The 15,776-nt window shown below is 48.6% G+C and overlaps 1 protein-coding gene across 2 annotated transcripts in view; it reads right to left on the bottom strand.

Moving 5' to 3' along the window:
* The window catches only part of Grik4 (glutamate ionotropic receptor kainate type subunit 4), a 410,214-nt gene that overhangs the window by 274,415 nt on the left and 120,023 nt on the right, over positions 1 to 15,776 (bottom strand). For both annotated transcript variants that reach the window (XM_047519151.1, XM_047519153.1), the window contains exons 2-3: positions 13,781 to 13,885; positions 10,305 to 10,436 (exon numbers count right to left, since the gene is read on the bottom strand). In XM_047519151.1, the coding sequence (XP_047375107.1) occupies positions 10,305 to 10,386 (82 nt within the window). In that variant the 5' untranslated portion in view covers positions 10,387 to 10,436; positions 13,781 to 13,885. The remainder of the gene's footprint in view (positions 1 to 10,304; positions 10,437 to 13,780; positions 13,886 to 15,776) is intronic.

Genomic DNA, 15,776 nt, shown 5'->3' with positions numbered 1-15,776 from the left:
AGAATAAAACAAAGCAAAGCATTTTTCCTCATGGGAAGACACAGACAAGAAACAAATAAGCCCAGAATGCCAGATAGTGATAAGTGTTACCAAAAATAAATAAATAAATAAATAAATAAAGCAAGGAAGGATAGAAAGTGATGGAGTCAGGGGAGGAGTTGAGGACAGTCAGTATGTGACCTGCAGTTGTGAAAGAACCATGTAGATATCCAGAATATTCTGAGAGAACAGCCAGTACAAAGGTCCTGGGGTAGAAGCACAGTTAGTATGTTTGGGGAAAAGCAAAGAAGTTAGTGTGTCTACAGTTGGGGCTGGTGTGGTGTGAGCAAGAAGCAGAGTGAAAAAAGGAGAATGAAAAGTAACACAACAGTGGAGTCACATCATGGAGGGCCCTGTTATGAGGCCCACATCATGGAGGGCCCTGCCTTTTGTTCTGACAAGAAGCCACTGGAGGACCAGAGCAGAGAACCAATATAATCTAACTTACATTTCAAAAGAACCATTTTGCTGCCATTATGAGAATGTAAAGTGATAGCATCAGAGAGAGACAGGGAGCTGGACACCATGGCACACAACAGGGACTCAGAAGGCTGAGGTAGGAGGAGCTTGAGTTCAAGGCCAGACTTAGGAACTGAACAAGATTCAGTCTCAAAATAAAAAATAAAAAGGGCTGGGAAAACATAGCTCTGTGGCAAAGCACCCCTGGGTTCCATCCCCAGTGTACACACACACAGAAGGAGGGAGGGGGAGAGAGAGAGAGAGACAGACAGAGAAAGAGAGAGAGAGGCAGAGAAACTGGTAGGAAAGTTTCACGATAACGCAGGGGAAGCAGAAGATGGTTTGGGATGGGAAGTAATGGTTGAGGTGGGAGGAAGTGGTCAGGTGCTACCGGATGTGCTTAGAAGGAAGAGATAACAGGAATGCCAAAGGAGAGGGTGTGGGATGGCAGAGGAAGATGAAATGAAGTATATAACACCAAGGTTTGGAGCCCGAGTCCAAACAGATGGCATAGCATTAACCACCTGTGAAATGGGGAAGATGGCAGGAGAATCAGGCTTGTGGCGGAGACCAAGAGCTCAGTTCAGGACATGTCAAGGTTGAGCTTCTATTGATCCAAGTGGGGGTGTGAGTGGGCAGTCGTGTGTGTGAGTTACTGAGTTCCAGAGCAAGGTCAGAGCGGGAGATGAGAGCAGAGTCATGTGCGTGTAGAGGCACCTGGCCCAGGAGAAAGTGAGATCACCAAGTGGGTGAGGACAGAGAAGAAGCCTCAGGACAGAGCCTTGGGCACATCCATGTGCAAAGATCAAGACGTGGAAAGGGGCCAGCAAGGGAGACCAAGGAGTAGCCAATGACCTAGAGCTAGGACCCAGGTGAGATGTGATCCTGGGGCCGAGTGAAGAAGTCCCGCAGGCAAGATGCAGTGAAAGACTAGGTCAAGTGCAGCTGCCGAGCCCAGTAAGACAAGGCCTGGGAGAAGCTCATCTGAGTTAGCAATATGGGCGTCACTGCGAGCTGAAAGTCTGATTGTAGAGAGTCCTATTGATAGGGAAAGAGAGGAGAGAAAATGAAGACAACTTGAATAGGCAATTATTTTGCACAGCTTTGCTGTAAAAGGACGGAGAAAAATAGGGAGCGATGCTGAACGGGGACAGGGCTAAAGGGGGTTTTTAAGAAGGTGATCATTCAGATCCATTAGCCAGTTCCTGGGACAACACTCTAGTGTGAAGAGTCCACCGTGCTGTGAGGACACAGAAGAGGGAGCCCATCCCTTCAGGATGCTCTTAGGCTCCTGGAGTAGATGGAATTGAAATGAGGTTTTTAAAAACTGTTTGCATAAAACAGGCGGGTAAGTACCAATGAAGACAAGGAGCCACGTGCGCGAGTGTGGGAGCACGTGCCCACCTGCACTCGGAGAATTCTGGAAGTGGGAGCTCTCCAAACCAGCTGGGACTCCCATCGCCTAGAACAGGGCGAATTTAAAGCAGGTTTAAGAAAAAGGGAAGAGACGAGATTTGGTGAAGGAACAGGGGAGGGTAAGGGGCAGAGGAAGGCGAAGAGATGGTGGCCAGCCAGCCCGCCAGTGCTATCAATAAAGAGGCCACTTTCACAGCACCTGCATAGGCCTGGCACTGTCCCAGGAGCTTTTTCCATAGGAACATCTCGCGTTCTCATGAAAACATGAAGTAGGGACTATGATCCCATGCTGCAGATGACAAAACTAAGGCACTCAGAAATTAAGTCTTTGCCCCCAATCATACAACTAGTAAAGGGTGGAGCTCAGATTCACACCAGCCTGTCTAATTCCAGAGTCCCTGAGCTGGGTTGACTTCTATTACATGCTGGAACCTTCCAGGAGCTAATCCCAGTGCCACCCAGGCCACTTCTGACTCCATTTCCCCCTTGCTCTCCAGACCCCAATCACTGTGGAATAGCCATTTAAAGCACCTGAGTGCATTAGGGTAGGGACTGAGAAGAGACACGCAGGGGACTCTCTAATGGGCTGCCACAGATGATGGTTAACCTCATTGCACTGATTTTCTCACTTGAAATATAGGAATTGAGAGGAGTTTAAAGAACTGTGGCCAATGCCTACCGCTGCTGTAGAGATTCAAAACAGTGCACCTCACTTCTGAAGGGGTCACATTAGCAGAGTCTCAATTCCAGTGATTCCCCAGACAAGGATGGGCATCAAACTCACCCAGGGAGCCACCTGAGGCCAGCACAGAGGCAGAGTCTCCCCAGCCAAAGGACTGTGCAGGCCACCACATGCACAGCAACTGACTGTGCTCTTTGCCAGGGTGAACCTCACCAGCCAGCCCACCAGGAGCTGATGGGGTGCCATACTTCAGAAGGAAACACAGCCGTCTGCAGCTTCCTGCCCCAGTGCATCCCACCCGGAAGCCGATAGGGAAGGTGTGCTTGCTTGTTCAGACTAACGAGAGAGAGCCAAGTATGGTGAGCCTGTAGGTGAGCCGAGAGCCTGATGGGACGTTCTGGCTCTGCCGATGCACATGAGTGCATCCCACCCTCTCTCTCTCTCTCTCTCTCTCTCTCTCTCTCTCTCTCTCTCTCTCTCTCTCTCACACACACACACACACACACACACACACACACACACACACACACACGGTGCAGCCAAGATCTAAGCAGCTGCCTCCATCGCCTGGTCTTCTTCAACTCCTCCATCAATGGCCTCAGGGAGAAGGGAAGCAGCAGACGGGCCAGGTCTACACCAACAGAACAAAAGGACCAGCAGGGCTGTGTGTCTTACCTGGCTTAACCAAGCAATTGGAACCAAATGGGGTCATAGCTTTAATTAGGCAGATGGTTGCCTCAATCTAAGCTCTTGTTAATGGTTATTAATGAGGACACAATGATACTGAAATGTCTCCCTGTGAGAGCACGAGACCAAAGGCTAAATATTATATCACAGAATCCCGGGTTGGAAGGGGTCTTAGAGGTAACAGGTCTGACCCTGCATCTAATACTAAAATCCCTTTCCTATGTATCTGTGACCACTTCCAGCTCTGGGGACCCGGGGATCCAGAAGAGCCCATTCCTTCTGCCTGGTAACCAATTTTTTTTTTTACACAGAAGCAAAATCTCTCTCCATAATTTCTATATTCCCACCCCTTTCCCCACAAAACCAGCTTGCAAATGACTCGCTCCACAAAGCGAGACTTTGTAACCCATGTCACAGAGCTGGAGACAGGCTTTTGATATTCTAAGAAGTTATCAGCAGTGCTGGTTCTCCCAATGCCACGTTGATTTCTGTTCACCCCAATGCTGCCAGTTAGGCCCACCGGTCACCCTGCCAGGCAGGGCTGAAATCTGCTGTATCCAAAAGGGAAGTTCACGAAGGGACAAAATGAAAGCCTGGGAAAACCAGGTCACCCTAACACAAATGAACACAGGCAGCCACACACCAACATTATATGGAAATCAACTCCATTATCTCTGGGACTCACAGTGACTGAACAAGGGCCCCATCCTTTTATCTCTGATATCCCTGCCACTGGGACCTTGCCTAGTTTTCTCCCAGAGACCAAGCACAATGTTTAAGAAAATAAAATAGATAAGCCAGACTCACCAAGGTTCACTGCCATGATTTGCCTGTTCTCTTTGGCTCAGTCCCACTTTGTCAAGCCCAGGGAACAGCACACAGGCCCCTAATGGCTTTGAGATGTAACCCACTGTGAACGTACTGCCAAGAGGCTATCCAGGACTCTGCCACCATGGCTGTTCTCAGATCCTACTTACTTCGTCCACTTTGACCTGGTCACTTACCTCTGTACAAGCCTGGGAAAGTCACAGACTCTGAGAGCTTCAGACTCCCCTCCACAAGATGTGCTCACTTCCAGATGCCTCACAGATGGCTGGGAACCTGAACTGACTTGTGCGATAACACGCAATACCTGATACCCTGATACCACCAGGCAGTTGCGAGTCAGGAGCCCTGGTACTGCTGAAGGGGCCTCCACCAGGTCGCTTGGCCTTTGGGGACCCCAGTAATTCTCATCTATGAAATGGAGAATCTAGGCCTAATCTATCCCTAACTTCTCAGTAGAAAAGACTTCAGCTTTTGGCTCTAGCTCACACTGGGTTCTGGAAAGGTCCAGAGACATTAACATCCTGAGAGCATCCTGTGGGGTGCTCTCAAATCGAGTGAAGATGGCACGCTGGCCTGGGTGCCTATCTGACTGCAGCCAATCCTCCACTGCCCATCCAAAACTGTGCCAGTGCCAGAGGTAAAGCCAGAGGTGGGGAGAGAGGTCCTGATGACACAGAGGCAGGTGCCGAACACACGCAGACTCTTGACTGGGGGGCAAAACATTGATGCTCCTAACTATGTATTTTGTAGGCTAACAATAAAATTAGCTAGCATTCTTAAGCATTGACCAATCCTTGGGAGAAGAGAAATTTGAGAACTGAACTCAAGATCAAAACTTACCATAGCTAAGCCATGGAGCAAACTGACTAAGCCACAGTGGGCCAGGCACTTTTTGGACTCTGGGAATACAGGCATGAATAAAGCAGACACAGACTCCCCTAAGTTGCTCTTCAGAAGAGAGATTTATGCCCCAGAAATCTTTCTATATTCCCTTTCTAGGTGACAGATGAAGGAGAAAGTCATCAATTTCTATTTGTCACTAATGTGAAAGACCAATTGATTGTCTATATGGATGACTCAATTTGGAACCAAGATGAAAAGTTATACACCGATCAAAATTCCTTAAATCAAATCGCATGGTAAGATTATTAGGGGAGCCCACTACTCAAAAAACCCTACGGTAAATCCTCAACAAGGCCAAGAATTCAGGAGGTATATTTGAATCTCGTCATGTCACATATGTTTAATACACAGCAAAAAGCCATCAGAAACGTGTTTTTTATTCTTCCCACTTGTCTCCCCCAATTCTCCGATTAGCTTCATCTTTATCACATTTGAATGTTCTACGTTGAACATTCTCTGCAAAGGATTCAAGCTCTTGGGAGGAAACCAACTAAGTAAAAAATTGTAGTTGTAAAGTGCTTGGGGGTCCTAGTAAGGCAGAGCGTCAAATAAATTCAAGCACTTGCTGCTTCACCACACAGGGAAACCTTAAGCAAAAAGGAGATTCAATCACTGCAATAACCTGCTGCTGAGTCTAGTGCCACCCACACCGGGCAGGACTTCCCCTCCCACCCAGACGGAGCTTCTGGAGTCCCCACGCCTCAGTTTCCTCATCGGTCAGTTAGATTTTATGTCTCTAGGAGATTTTTTGGAGGTAAAAATGTCAAAGAAAATCAAGAGAACAGTAAGTTAGCTATAACGAGTCTATCTTTCAATTTCTTTACCAAACACTACAAAATGTATTTAATGTGATTTCTGTAATAATAGGAGATCCCACGCTGGGCAAGGTGGTGCACGCCTGTAATCCTAGCAGTTCAGGAGGCTGAGGCAGGAGGATCATGAGTTCAAAGCCAGCCTCAGGAACTTAACAAGGCCCTAAGCAATTCAGTGAGACCCTGTCTCTAAATAAAACACAAAAATGCACTGGGGATGTGGCTCAGTGGTTAAGCAACCCTGCGTTCAACTCCTAGTACCAGTAATAAATAAATAAATACATACATACATATATACATGCATATACACATTCATGAATGAATGAATGAATGAATGAAAAATAGGACATCCCAAATGTCTCTAGGGGTTCCCTCCTGCTGTGGAGCAATGTTGAGACAGCTTTAAAATCAGACTTTGAAAGAAAGAATTTCAATACCTGTGTGACTTTAGATGACCTATTTAAACTCTCTGAGCCTCTGTTTCTTCATCTATAACATGGGATCACTAATTTCAACATGAAGATTGGCTGAGATATGAGAAATATCCAGTTCAAGGCCTGGCAGAGAATAAAACCTTTCCCAGTGCATGTGATTATTTTGACTATTATTATTTAGCACCATATCCCCAGTGCTTGGCATACTACATTCAATAAATATTTGTTGAGTGAATTAATGAATGAATAAGTGAATCAATGTGTTTATTATTGCAGCCAAAACTTTCCATAGAACCCAATCAGGATACTCAGCCAATCCTTATTCTCTCTTATGTGTAAGACAGACAGATGAACATGTTCTCCTCCTGTCTCTTCTAGTTCTTCACAGGTCGACCGCTTCACGCATAGGTAAGGCCAGAAGAAAGCATTTTAAAACAATGGTACCAAACACATTATTAGGGAAAAGCCACAGACTCATTCATCACACTCTCTGAGTTGGAGTCACATGTGTGCATACATCATGTGCCCAGCCTCCAAGGGGGTCCAAAGTCTGGTGGGAAAATACCATAAAATTAGAATACAGCACCATAAGTGCAGGAACAGATTATATACCAAGGGCATGGGAGAATATTAAAGAAACTCTCCCTGGGAGGACAGGAAGATACTGGGAAAGGATTTGCAGAGAGCCACTTAAGCCAATGGTGATGCAGGAGGAAGAAGAGGAAGAAGAGGAAGAAGAGAAAGAAGCAGGAGAGTTGATGGAGACGCTTTCCAAGCAGAGGATGGGAATAAAATGAGAGGAAGAGTAAGGTGTGGGCAAAGCCCAAAGTCACGCTCCTGGTATAGCTGGGCTGCAGTGAGTAGTTCAGTGTGGCTACAAGGTGGTGGGGGTGGGGACAGAACAAGGCAGTTGGAAAGCCCTGCCTCCGTTTGACTGGAGAACACATACTGAGTTCCTGATGCATTAGCACAGCGTTGGCTTATGTCTGAAAATTTTCCAGAAGAAATTAGAGAACACTACAAGGGGTAATAACCTCCACCTACTGCTGAAGGTGAATCTGTTCCCCAGTGGCTAAGGGAGTTCGCTTGTGGGCAGCAAAAAGGACATGGAGAGAAGAGTCAAGGGCAACAGGCTCTCAGTTGACCACTGCTAGCCAGGTCACTTGCCATGTGACCTTGGGCAAACCACTGCCCCTTGGGCCTGTTTCCTTATCTGCAAAATGAGCAGGCTGGATAACGGGTCCCTACCTCTTTTATGTCTCTGTGATATTATGACCACCATTGACCTCTTTAAGTGATGGAGGGCTATGGAGATTGAGGTGGGGTCTTCTTGGGACGTTTATTAACTTGCGGCTCCACAGTCACCACTCAGGACCCAAAGGGACAGAAACAAAATCAAAGAACATTTTCAGAAGATGGATGGCTGAAGGGGGCTGACATATGTGTGTGAGTTTGGGGAATTTATGCGGGCAGCCTCACAGCCATAAATAAAATCCCTTTCTCTTACCCAAAACCTCATTCGAGGGTAAACATCGGACACTGTAATAGACAATTTGGCTGTATCTCCCACCCTGTGCCTCACTTGAATGAAAAACAGCCATCACAAGGCAGCGTAATGACTTCGGCCGCCTCTTTACAAACATCCATATTGTCACTAGCGACAAGCAGGGCTGAGGATGGAGCAGGCTGGACAATTTATCTCTGAGATTCTGGGTCCTTTTGTGCAGTCTTGTTTTGACAGCCATCCACTCTGAGACTGGGCAGCTGGGGAGAATCCCAGAAAAACTCCAATGCTGGGAGCAGTGACCCCCTTCCCTAGGAGACTCTCAAGGTCTTGGGAGACCCCCACACAGGCTGCATGCACCCGCCCAGTCCAGTCCAGCCCATCTGCGTACGGCTGCTTACCATGAGGCACAGCTACTCATATTTTCTTGACCTATTTCTCTTCCATCCCTGCCCTACTCCACTTCCCTTCTGGAGTTCATGTAATTAGCACCTCTCCAACCACAAAGATCACGAGATTTTTAAAAGCTCCTAACTCTCAAGATAATCAAGGAGACAGGAAAACAGGTCCTGGATTGCTGTTGGGCTTTTCTCTTTCCTTTCTCTTCCTTGGCTTAACTCTGCTTCCTGGCCCCTAGAGGATATCAGGCCCAGTTTGACCTTGTCAGCCCGCAGGGCCTCGGCTGGACATCATTGGAAGTGGCCTGACATGAACCACAGCTGGGAGCCAGCAGAGTCTTGATTGACAGCTGAACAAGTCCTGGGCAGAGTGTGGATGTGGGAGCACACGGGGTCCCCGCGAAGCCCTCTGTTGTCAGCACAGCAGCCAAGAGAGGGATCTGCTGGCTCTACTTTCTGCTTCCCTCCAGGAGAACAAGTGTCAGGAGAGCCAAGGCCGTGAGGCACCCCCAATTCTGGCTCACTCCCTTTCCGCTTCCCATTAGTGACAAATGGAAATTGATGGGTTACCACTTTATCCGCTCATTTAGAGGGGCTAGAAAACCTCGCAGCAAATGCTGAATAACTGTAGGCATCTTATAAATAAGCATCTTAAGGATATGAACCATTTTTGCACTGCCACTAAGCAGAATTAAATTAGATTTTGAAGTTTCTGCAGAAATGAATGAAGAAGAGGGAAGGAAGATTTTGTTTTTATTCTCCCCCCCTTTTTTTTTAAAGACTGTAGAATAGGGAGTCAAGGGCAGGGTAAGGGGAGAATGGAGTCACTTGTCTACATTTCTGATTTCAAAGAGTACCTCTGCATATGCACAGAAATATGCCCACAAGGTAACAAGGGGGCAGCTCAGAGACCCGCAGGCTCAGCCTCCTGCCTGGCCTGGCCAGGGTCTCAGCTGCTGGCCCACCTCTGCCCGTGCTGGACCACCACGGCATGCCAACCGTAACCTCAGCCCTTAGGACCAGTCCTGAGGGCAACTGGAGGAATCCTGGAGTTTTAAGTCCTTTCCCTGGATTCAGCATCAAGCCTTAAGCCCTTTTAGGATCAGATTTAGGATCCTGACCCAGCATCATTCAGGACATCTACTCAGCTCTCACCCCAGTCTGGGAAGAGAAGCCTCATGTGGTCATCCATCTGGATAACCTGCCTGCTATTTAACTCCCTGTAGGGCTGTTGCTCAACCTTGTCCCCGGGTCCCTGCTGGTGGGTAACCAAAATGGAGTGAGATTCCTCACTGGGGTGCCCTCCCTATCTGTCCACTCTGACCCCATCCCACAAGCACACACGGATATCCCTGATACCCTCCCACCTGACCTGACTCCTCAGGCTCCCTGTGCTGGCCCCTCTGGTGACCACACTGGGTCTGCTGGACTGGACGTCTTCAGCCCTGCAGCCAGGACTGCACCCCCAGGACTCAGGATCTGGAAAGCCTCGCCTGCAGTTGACTAGCCTCACTCAGTGCCAGCAAGGGAGGAGACACCTGACTTCCCTCCCTTTCAGGTTTGGGGATGCTGATGGTACAGACGGCACTCCTGCCTACCCTCCCAAGCAACAAGGACAAGGGAGTGACTGAAGTGACCCTTCCCTTCCTCTTGAAATCAAGCCACAGACAATAAGTAGCAAGCCAAGGGCAGGGTCACCAAGCAGATGCCTGGGTTCATCCAAATTGCCACAGACACACCACCATTTCCAGGGTTCTTTTTGACTGGTCAGAGGAGAGGAGATGTGACCTCTTCTCTTATCTCTAGCCCTGGATTTGAAACCCCCAAGGCGTTCTCACCCTCCTTTGTCACTAATAGCAGCCTCTTAATGTCCTAGGCTGATTCTGTCGTGAACTGTACCAAGGAATTATCAGCATCTTTATTCTGGTCACCAGGTGAGCTTAGCAGGTCGCCCAGATCAGAGTTGTCAACCTCTTGCTGCCCCAACACTATCACCTCTGTCTCCTCTGTCCCCGCCAAACTCAGGAAGGCACAATGCAGGGTCCGGGCAGCCTCCTCCAAGGCTTTGGCAGCACGTGGATGTTGCCTGTGGATTCTTGGAGTAATGACTGGGGGCATCACACATAGCTGGGCCACACTTACCGATCCTCAGGGAATGCGGGCTGCAGGCCACCATCACGAGCCACGCTGGAAGCAGCACCAAAGGCGCCGAGAGGCGGGGCATCTTCTATAAATCCTCATGGAGCCCTCTGCTGGTCTGGGCATGACATAACTCTGTAAGAAAACGGAGGGAACAGGTGAGTGCTAGGGGCTGGGTAGCCACCTTTATCCAGCCCAGTGACCAGAACATCCAGGGAGAAACAGGAACCACTGGGGGAGGTGACGACCCCGCACAAGATCTTCCAGCAGCGCCTGCGGGGGCTGGCCTCGCCATTCCTGCCCATGCCCACCAGGCCCAAAGAAGGCTCAAGTTCCAACCCTGGCTCCCTGCTCCACTGGGGCAGGCTGCTGAAACTGAGGCTCAGGATTCATGGCACCTCCCTTTTCTTTCAAAATCTCTAATAGGGAATGCAGACTTCCATCTACTCTGAAGGAATGGCAGCCAGAGTGAGCAGAAGAGGAAGGTATGGGGAGGGTCACCCCTACCCCAGGCCCACAGGGTGCTCCGCGTGTTGGAGAGTGGGGTGGGGAAGAGGCTGCACTCGAGTCCAGTCCTCCACTTGCCAGCTGTGCAGTTTGTCTCGGTTTTCTTGTTTGTATAAGTGACAATGACCCCTCCTAAGTGGAAGTGAACTGGGGAATAACTAAGCTAACATAGGAGAAGCCGCTGTGTACAGGACCAGGCCTAATATCAGTTCCTCGCTGGCTGGAATGGGAAAGATCTATTTGCCTCAAATACCGAGGACAGAAGCCCACATTCCAGATCATCAGAGGGTGTCCAAGCCTGTTTCTGCTAAAAACTAACCCCCTCACCCACCTTCCTCCACCAACTCCTCCCCTCCTTCCTGAACTGTGAAGAGGGTTGCCTTTCCCCAGGGCAGCAGGTTCACTGCCCCCCAACCAGTGAGACCTCTCAGACACCCTCAGATCCACAGTCTGTGGGCACCAGCTCTGACTCCATTGCAGGGGTGAGGATGGGGCTGGTGAGTACCTGGATATGCTAATCCCAGGAAAGGAAAGGAAAAACATGTTGACATTTCCTCCTCCCACCCTCAGACAGAAAAATGAGCAAAACTTTTGCATGGACACTTCACTAGATACTATATACCAGTGACCTACACAAACTTGAAAAGGAGCTTAGCATCATTGGACGTGAGGAAAATGTGACTTTTAATCAAAACAATAATATGTTTACCCACCAGAATGGCAAACACAAAAAAAAATAGACAACATTGAGTGTTAGTGAGGGGGTCGAGCAACTGGAACTCTCACGCAGTATCAGTGGGAGCGCAAATGTCTTCAGTTGCTTTGGAAAACCAGTCTACAAGCGCTTTACTCACACCCTAAAGACCCAACAACTCCTCTCCTGGTTACATCTCCCATGAAAATGCACAGATATGCCCATCAAAGACATGTGATGTCAAAGCAGCTCTCCTTGAATTTCCTCAAACTGGAAACTCTGCAAATGTCCAGCAGCAGAAAGGAGAAATACGCTGCATATTCACACAATGGAACGGGATGCAGAAATGAAAGTGAATAACAGCCACAGGCCACAGCAAGGATGACTCTCATAAATATAATATTGAGGAAAAGAAAGCAGGCACATGATTCTGTCCATGTAAAGTGCAAAAGCCGACAAAGCTACGCTGCACACTCAGAAGTCCAGCGAGCAGTCAGGGTGGGCGCTGGCATAAGGGGCTTCTGCGTCATGGGCCTTCTCTTTATGTGCTGTCTTCTGAAAAAGGGTTTTGTTTAGTGGCACACGGCCTCCCCGACTTGCAGCTTCCTGTGCCCGCAGTGTCCCCTCTCCCTGCAGCGTGATCCTCTCCTCGCCATCCCCACTTGCCAGAATTAGGCCCCTCTCTCTGCACCGTCACTGCCGCCGTGGTGGCTCTGACAGCAGCACTTTTCCCTCTCTGGCTGCTTCCTTTATTGTCTCCGCCTGGGATCACTGTAGGCTCCTTAAGGGTAAGGACTGTTTCCAGTTTCCTGTTGTGTCCCCAAAGACTACTTATGCACAAAGTTTGCACAGTACCTATTTGCTCAGTGAATGGAAGGCCTTAAGCAATTCCCTGCTAGGAGGAGACAGAGGAAGATAAAGGGTAAAAGATGAGATAAAGCAATGCCACTGTTGGCAAATCAGGCCCAGAATCTTTGTCCCTTAATTCATGGGTGTTAGTGCAGAGATAGATTAAAGCAAACACAGTCTCAAGGGAAGCTGGACATTCTTACTCATTACGGATAAAGTTGGTTATTTGGTGATTATCTGTCTTCTCACTACAATGTAAGCTCAACAGAGGTGGAGCTGGGTCCTTGTCCCTCTGGTGGGGGTTCAAGGTCCAGAATCCAGGATCTGGAGTGTGCAGCCTGCATGGACAGGCTTCCTCCAGCCCTGGGCAAGTGAAGTGGTACATGATTTCCCACATGGAAAGGGGTCTCAGTGCTGTTTCTCCAAGATCAATTCTTTTTTTAACCCCTAAATTATTCAAATATTTTTAGTTAATAAAAGCCAAGCTGCTAGATTTTAGACTAGACTCATGTGAACATCAAACTAAAACCAAGACATCAAATCTCTTTGTAAAGGATCTATAAGTTTCACCTTTCGGCTTAAAGTTAAGACAGAAAAAGAAAGAGATGGAGTCACAGCCCTGCCCAGGCTTGTCTCTGTGTGACCTTGAGCTTTGCACTTCACTGTTCTTGGACACAACTGCCTCATCTGTAACAGTTTGTGTGGTGGATTAAATACAATAAAGAATGTGAAAAAAATTTCTAAACCACTGAGCCTTCCACACATTCAACATGGTGGTTCTTTTTATCCTTGTAAAGTTTGGGAGGAGATTATTTCTAATCATCCTGCTCAGGGTCACACAGCTGTTGTCCAAGAGCAACCCCAGGCCTCAGCCATCGCTGTTCTGAAATGGGATCTCCAGGCTTCAGGGCCATGAACGACATAAGCTGATCTTTTCAAACTGAATGTAGTTCTGTCATCAAATAAAATTTACATGGGCTAATCTGACACCTATTTAGCTATCTGCATAATAATTATTATGCAGCATGCTGATCGGGCATAAACCAGGAAGTATTTGATGTAAATGACTCTATTTAGTATTATTTGTATACAACCTAACCAGATTTTTACAGTTCTTTCCTCTTTGACAGTTCACTTATCTGCTCAGTGATATTTATTAAGGCTGTAATATATGCCAGGCACTGTTGTAGGCTCTAGGGATACAAACTCAGAAAGCAGAGAGTTCAGAGACATACCCTTCCCATGCAATTGGGGGCATTGTCCTGAACACCCTGGGGCAGCCATGCCAATCACAATGGGTTCAGAGTCAGGGTTGGATGGAAGCCAGGCTGGGTCTGGTTCTCCATCTTATTAAGGAATGCTCTTGGGCACTGTAACCTTTGGGGCCTGTTTCCTCATCCACTGGAAACACGGGAAGAACAATGCCTACCTCTGGGATGATGAGCACCAGGAAAGCAAGGAACAATTCGGACTTTTCCACCTGTGTCCCCAGTGCCTGGCACAGACTGGCACATAGTAGGCACTCACAAAATATCTGTTGAAATAATGAAAGAATCCAATCAGAGAATGTGTGTGGACAACTCTGTCAGCTACCACGTATTTATCAGTGAGTTACAGTTAGCATCCTTGCCCATGAAGAATTGATAATCCGGGTACCATCTCTCCACTCATGCAAGCTCTCCTCCTTTGACCCTCCACTGACCGTGGCTCGAGGGCGCCATTTCTCATGCAGGCTTGTGACAGCCTGACCGATGTGCTGTAAAGCACTGGCCTGGGAGCCGAGGCTTCTGCGCTCTCACCTCTGCTCTCCCTTCTACCTGCCTGGATGTTTCCAGACATTCTCCACTTCTTCCAGAATGGGGAACCTCATTAGCCATTTTTCACAATTACAAGAATGCTCTGCTCCCTCAAGTTAGATGAGACCGTCTTCAAGTATCCCTTTCAGATCACATCATTTGTGACCCCCTGTTCTATGCTTCTGTTCTGAATGCAAGCCCTAGGAGGGCAGGGCCTTTCTCTTATTCATGACAGCACCTCCAGCACCTTGGACAGTGCCTGGAGCCAGGCTGCGACAAAGGAACACTCCATGGAATCAGCGAATGAATGGTTACTTAACTTTGCACTCATTCCTGTCATTCAGGGCAGGGAACATCTCTTTCGGGCATGCATCCACCTGACACACTTGCTATGGGGCGGACACTGAGGAGAAGCTCAATAAGCTTCTGCTAAATCACGCCCAGTGGCCAGCTGATAGCGCGACAGGTGCAGCCTGCTGACAGCTCACTGCGTTCCAGCGGTGCACACGCTGTCTGGACCCCCGCAGTTGGGCTGTGCTGAATGACCTCTCCCCTCCTGACTGGCCTGAGGTCGCTCCTCAGCTCTCGCTTGCTCTCCGTCTCATCCTCATAGGCTGCTACATCATTAATCTTGCTCTTCTGGGGTGGGACCGAGAGGAAGCTGACAGTCACCAGACGGTGTTTGGTGGCGGGGAGGACAGAGCAAATCAGAGGGGCAGCCAGATTAATTACAGGTTTTCTCTCCGTTATGAGCAACAAGATCTTGATTACCCCTCCTAACGCTCCAGGCTCCTCAAGACAAATGGATGTGGGCTTCTCTGCTGTTCTCTGACTCCCCCTGGCTGGGAGAAACTCCAAGAAGCAGCCAAAAGCCTGCCTGGAGTGTGCAGGGTGGTGGGGAGGCCAGAGTAGGAGACTGAGGCAGCCCTACCCCTGGGGCCTCCTAGAGGGAGAAGTGAGCCTTGTGCCTAATACATTTGGATAGCACTTTGTAGGCATCTTGTTTCCATGGTAATAAGTAGGGAAGTGGGAGGAAGCTGGACGGTCCTGGGAGTTGGGGACCAGGGTGCTCACTAGCCCTGGCAGTGAGCTAGTGAGCACCCTGTTTGAGGTGCTTGAGTCCCAGTTTCAGATGCTATAAAGTGAGGGAATTAGACCAGATGGTCTCCAAGGTTCTTTTAAGCTCTGAAATTCTGCAGTTCTCAGAACTGAATTCTATAATATTTATTGAATATTTTCTATGGGCAAAGGACCATCATAGACTCATTTGCTCCTTAGAAGAACCTGTGAGGCAGAAAGGATCATACTCCCCACCTGCAGAGGTAGAAGCCAAGGGCAGAGAGTTTGAGTGACTTGCCAAGGTCACTCCACTGGCAAATGGAGGAACTGGGCCATCCTCAGCTCCAGGACCCTGCTCTCTCCCGCCTCTTTCAACACCCACCTTCTCGTTGTGTCCCAGAACCTAGCACACGGTTCGCACTGAGGAAATGTCAGAATGCGCTTATGATGAGCATCATGTGCTAGAGAACAAGCCCAGCGCAATGCGAGTGGACCTCGGGCCACCTGCACGTCTTGCTGAATCAGGGGCAGCAAGAGACCAATGAGAATGGGAGTGCCCTCTGGCAAAAG

The sequence above is a fragment of the Sciurus carolinensis genome, chromosome 11 (assembly GCF_902686445.1).
Source record: "Sciurus carolinensis chromosome 11, mSciCar1.2, whole genome shotgun sequence".
NCBI classification, from domain to species: Eukaryota; Metazoa; Chordata; class Mammalia; order Rodentia; family Sciuridae; genus Sciurus; species Sciurus carolinensis.
The sequence above is the reverse complement of the archived record's forward strand: the minus strand, read 5'-3'. Positions and strand labels throughout refer to the sequence as shown.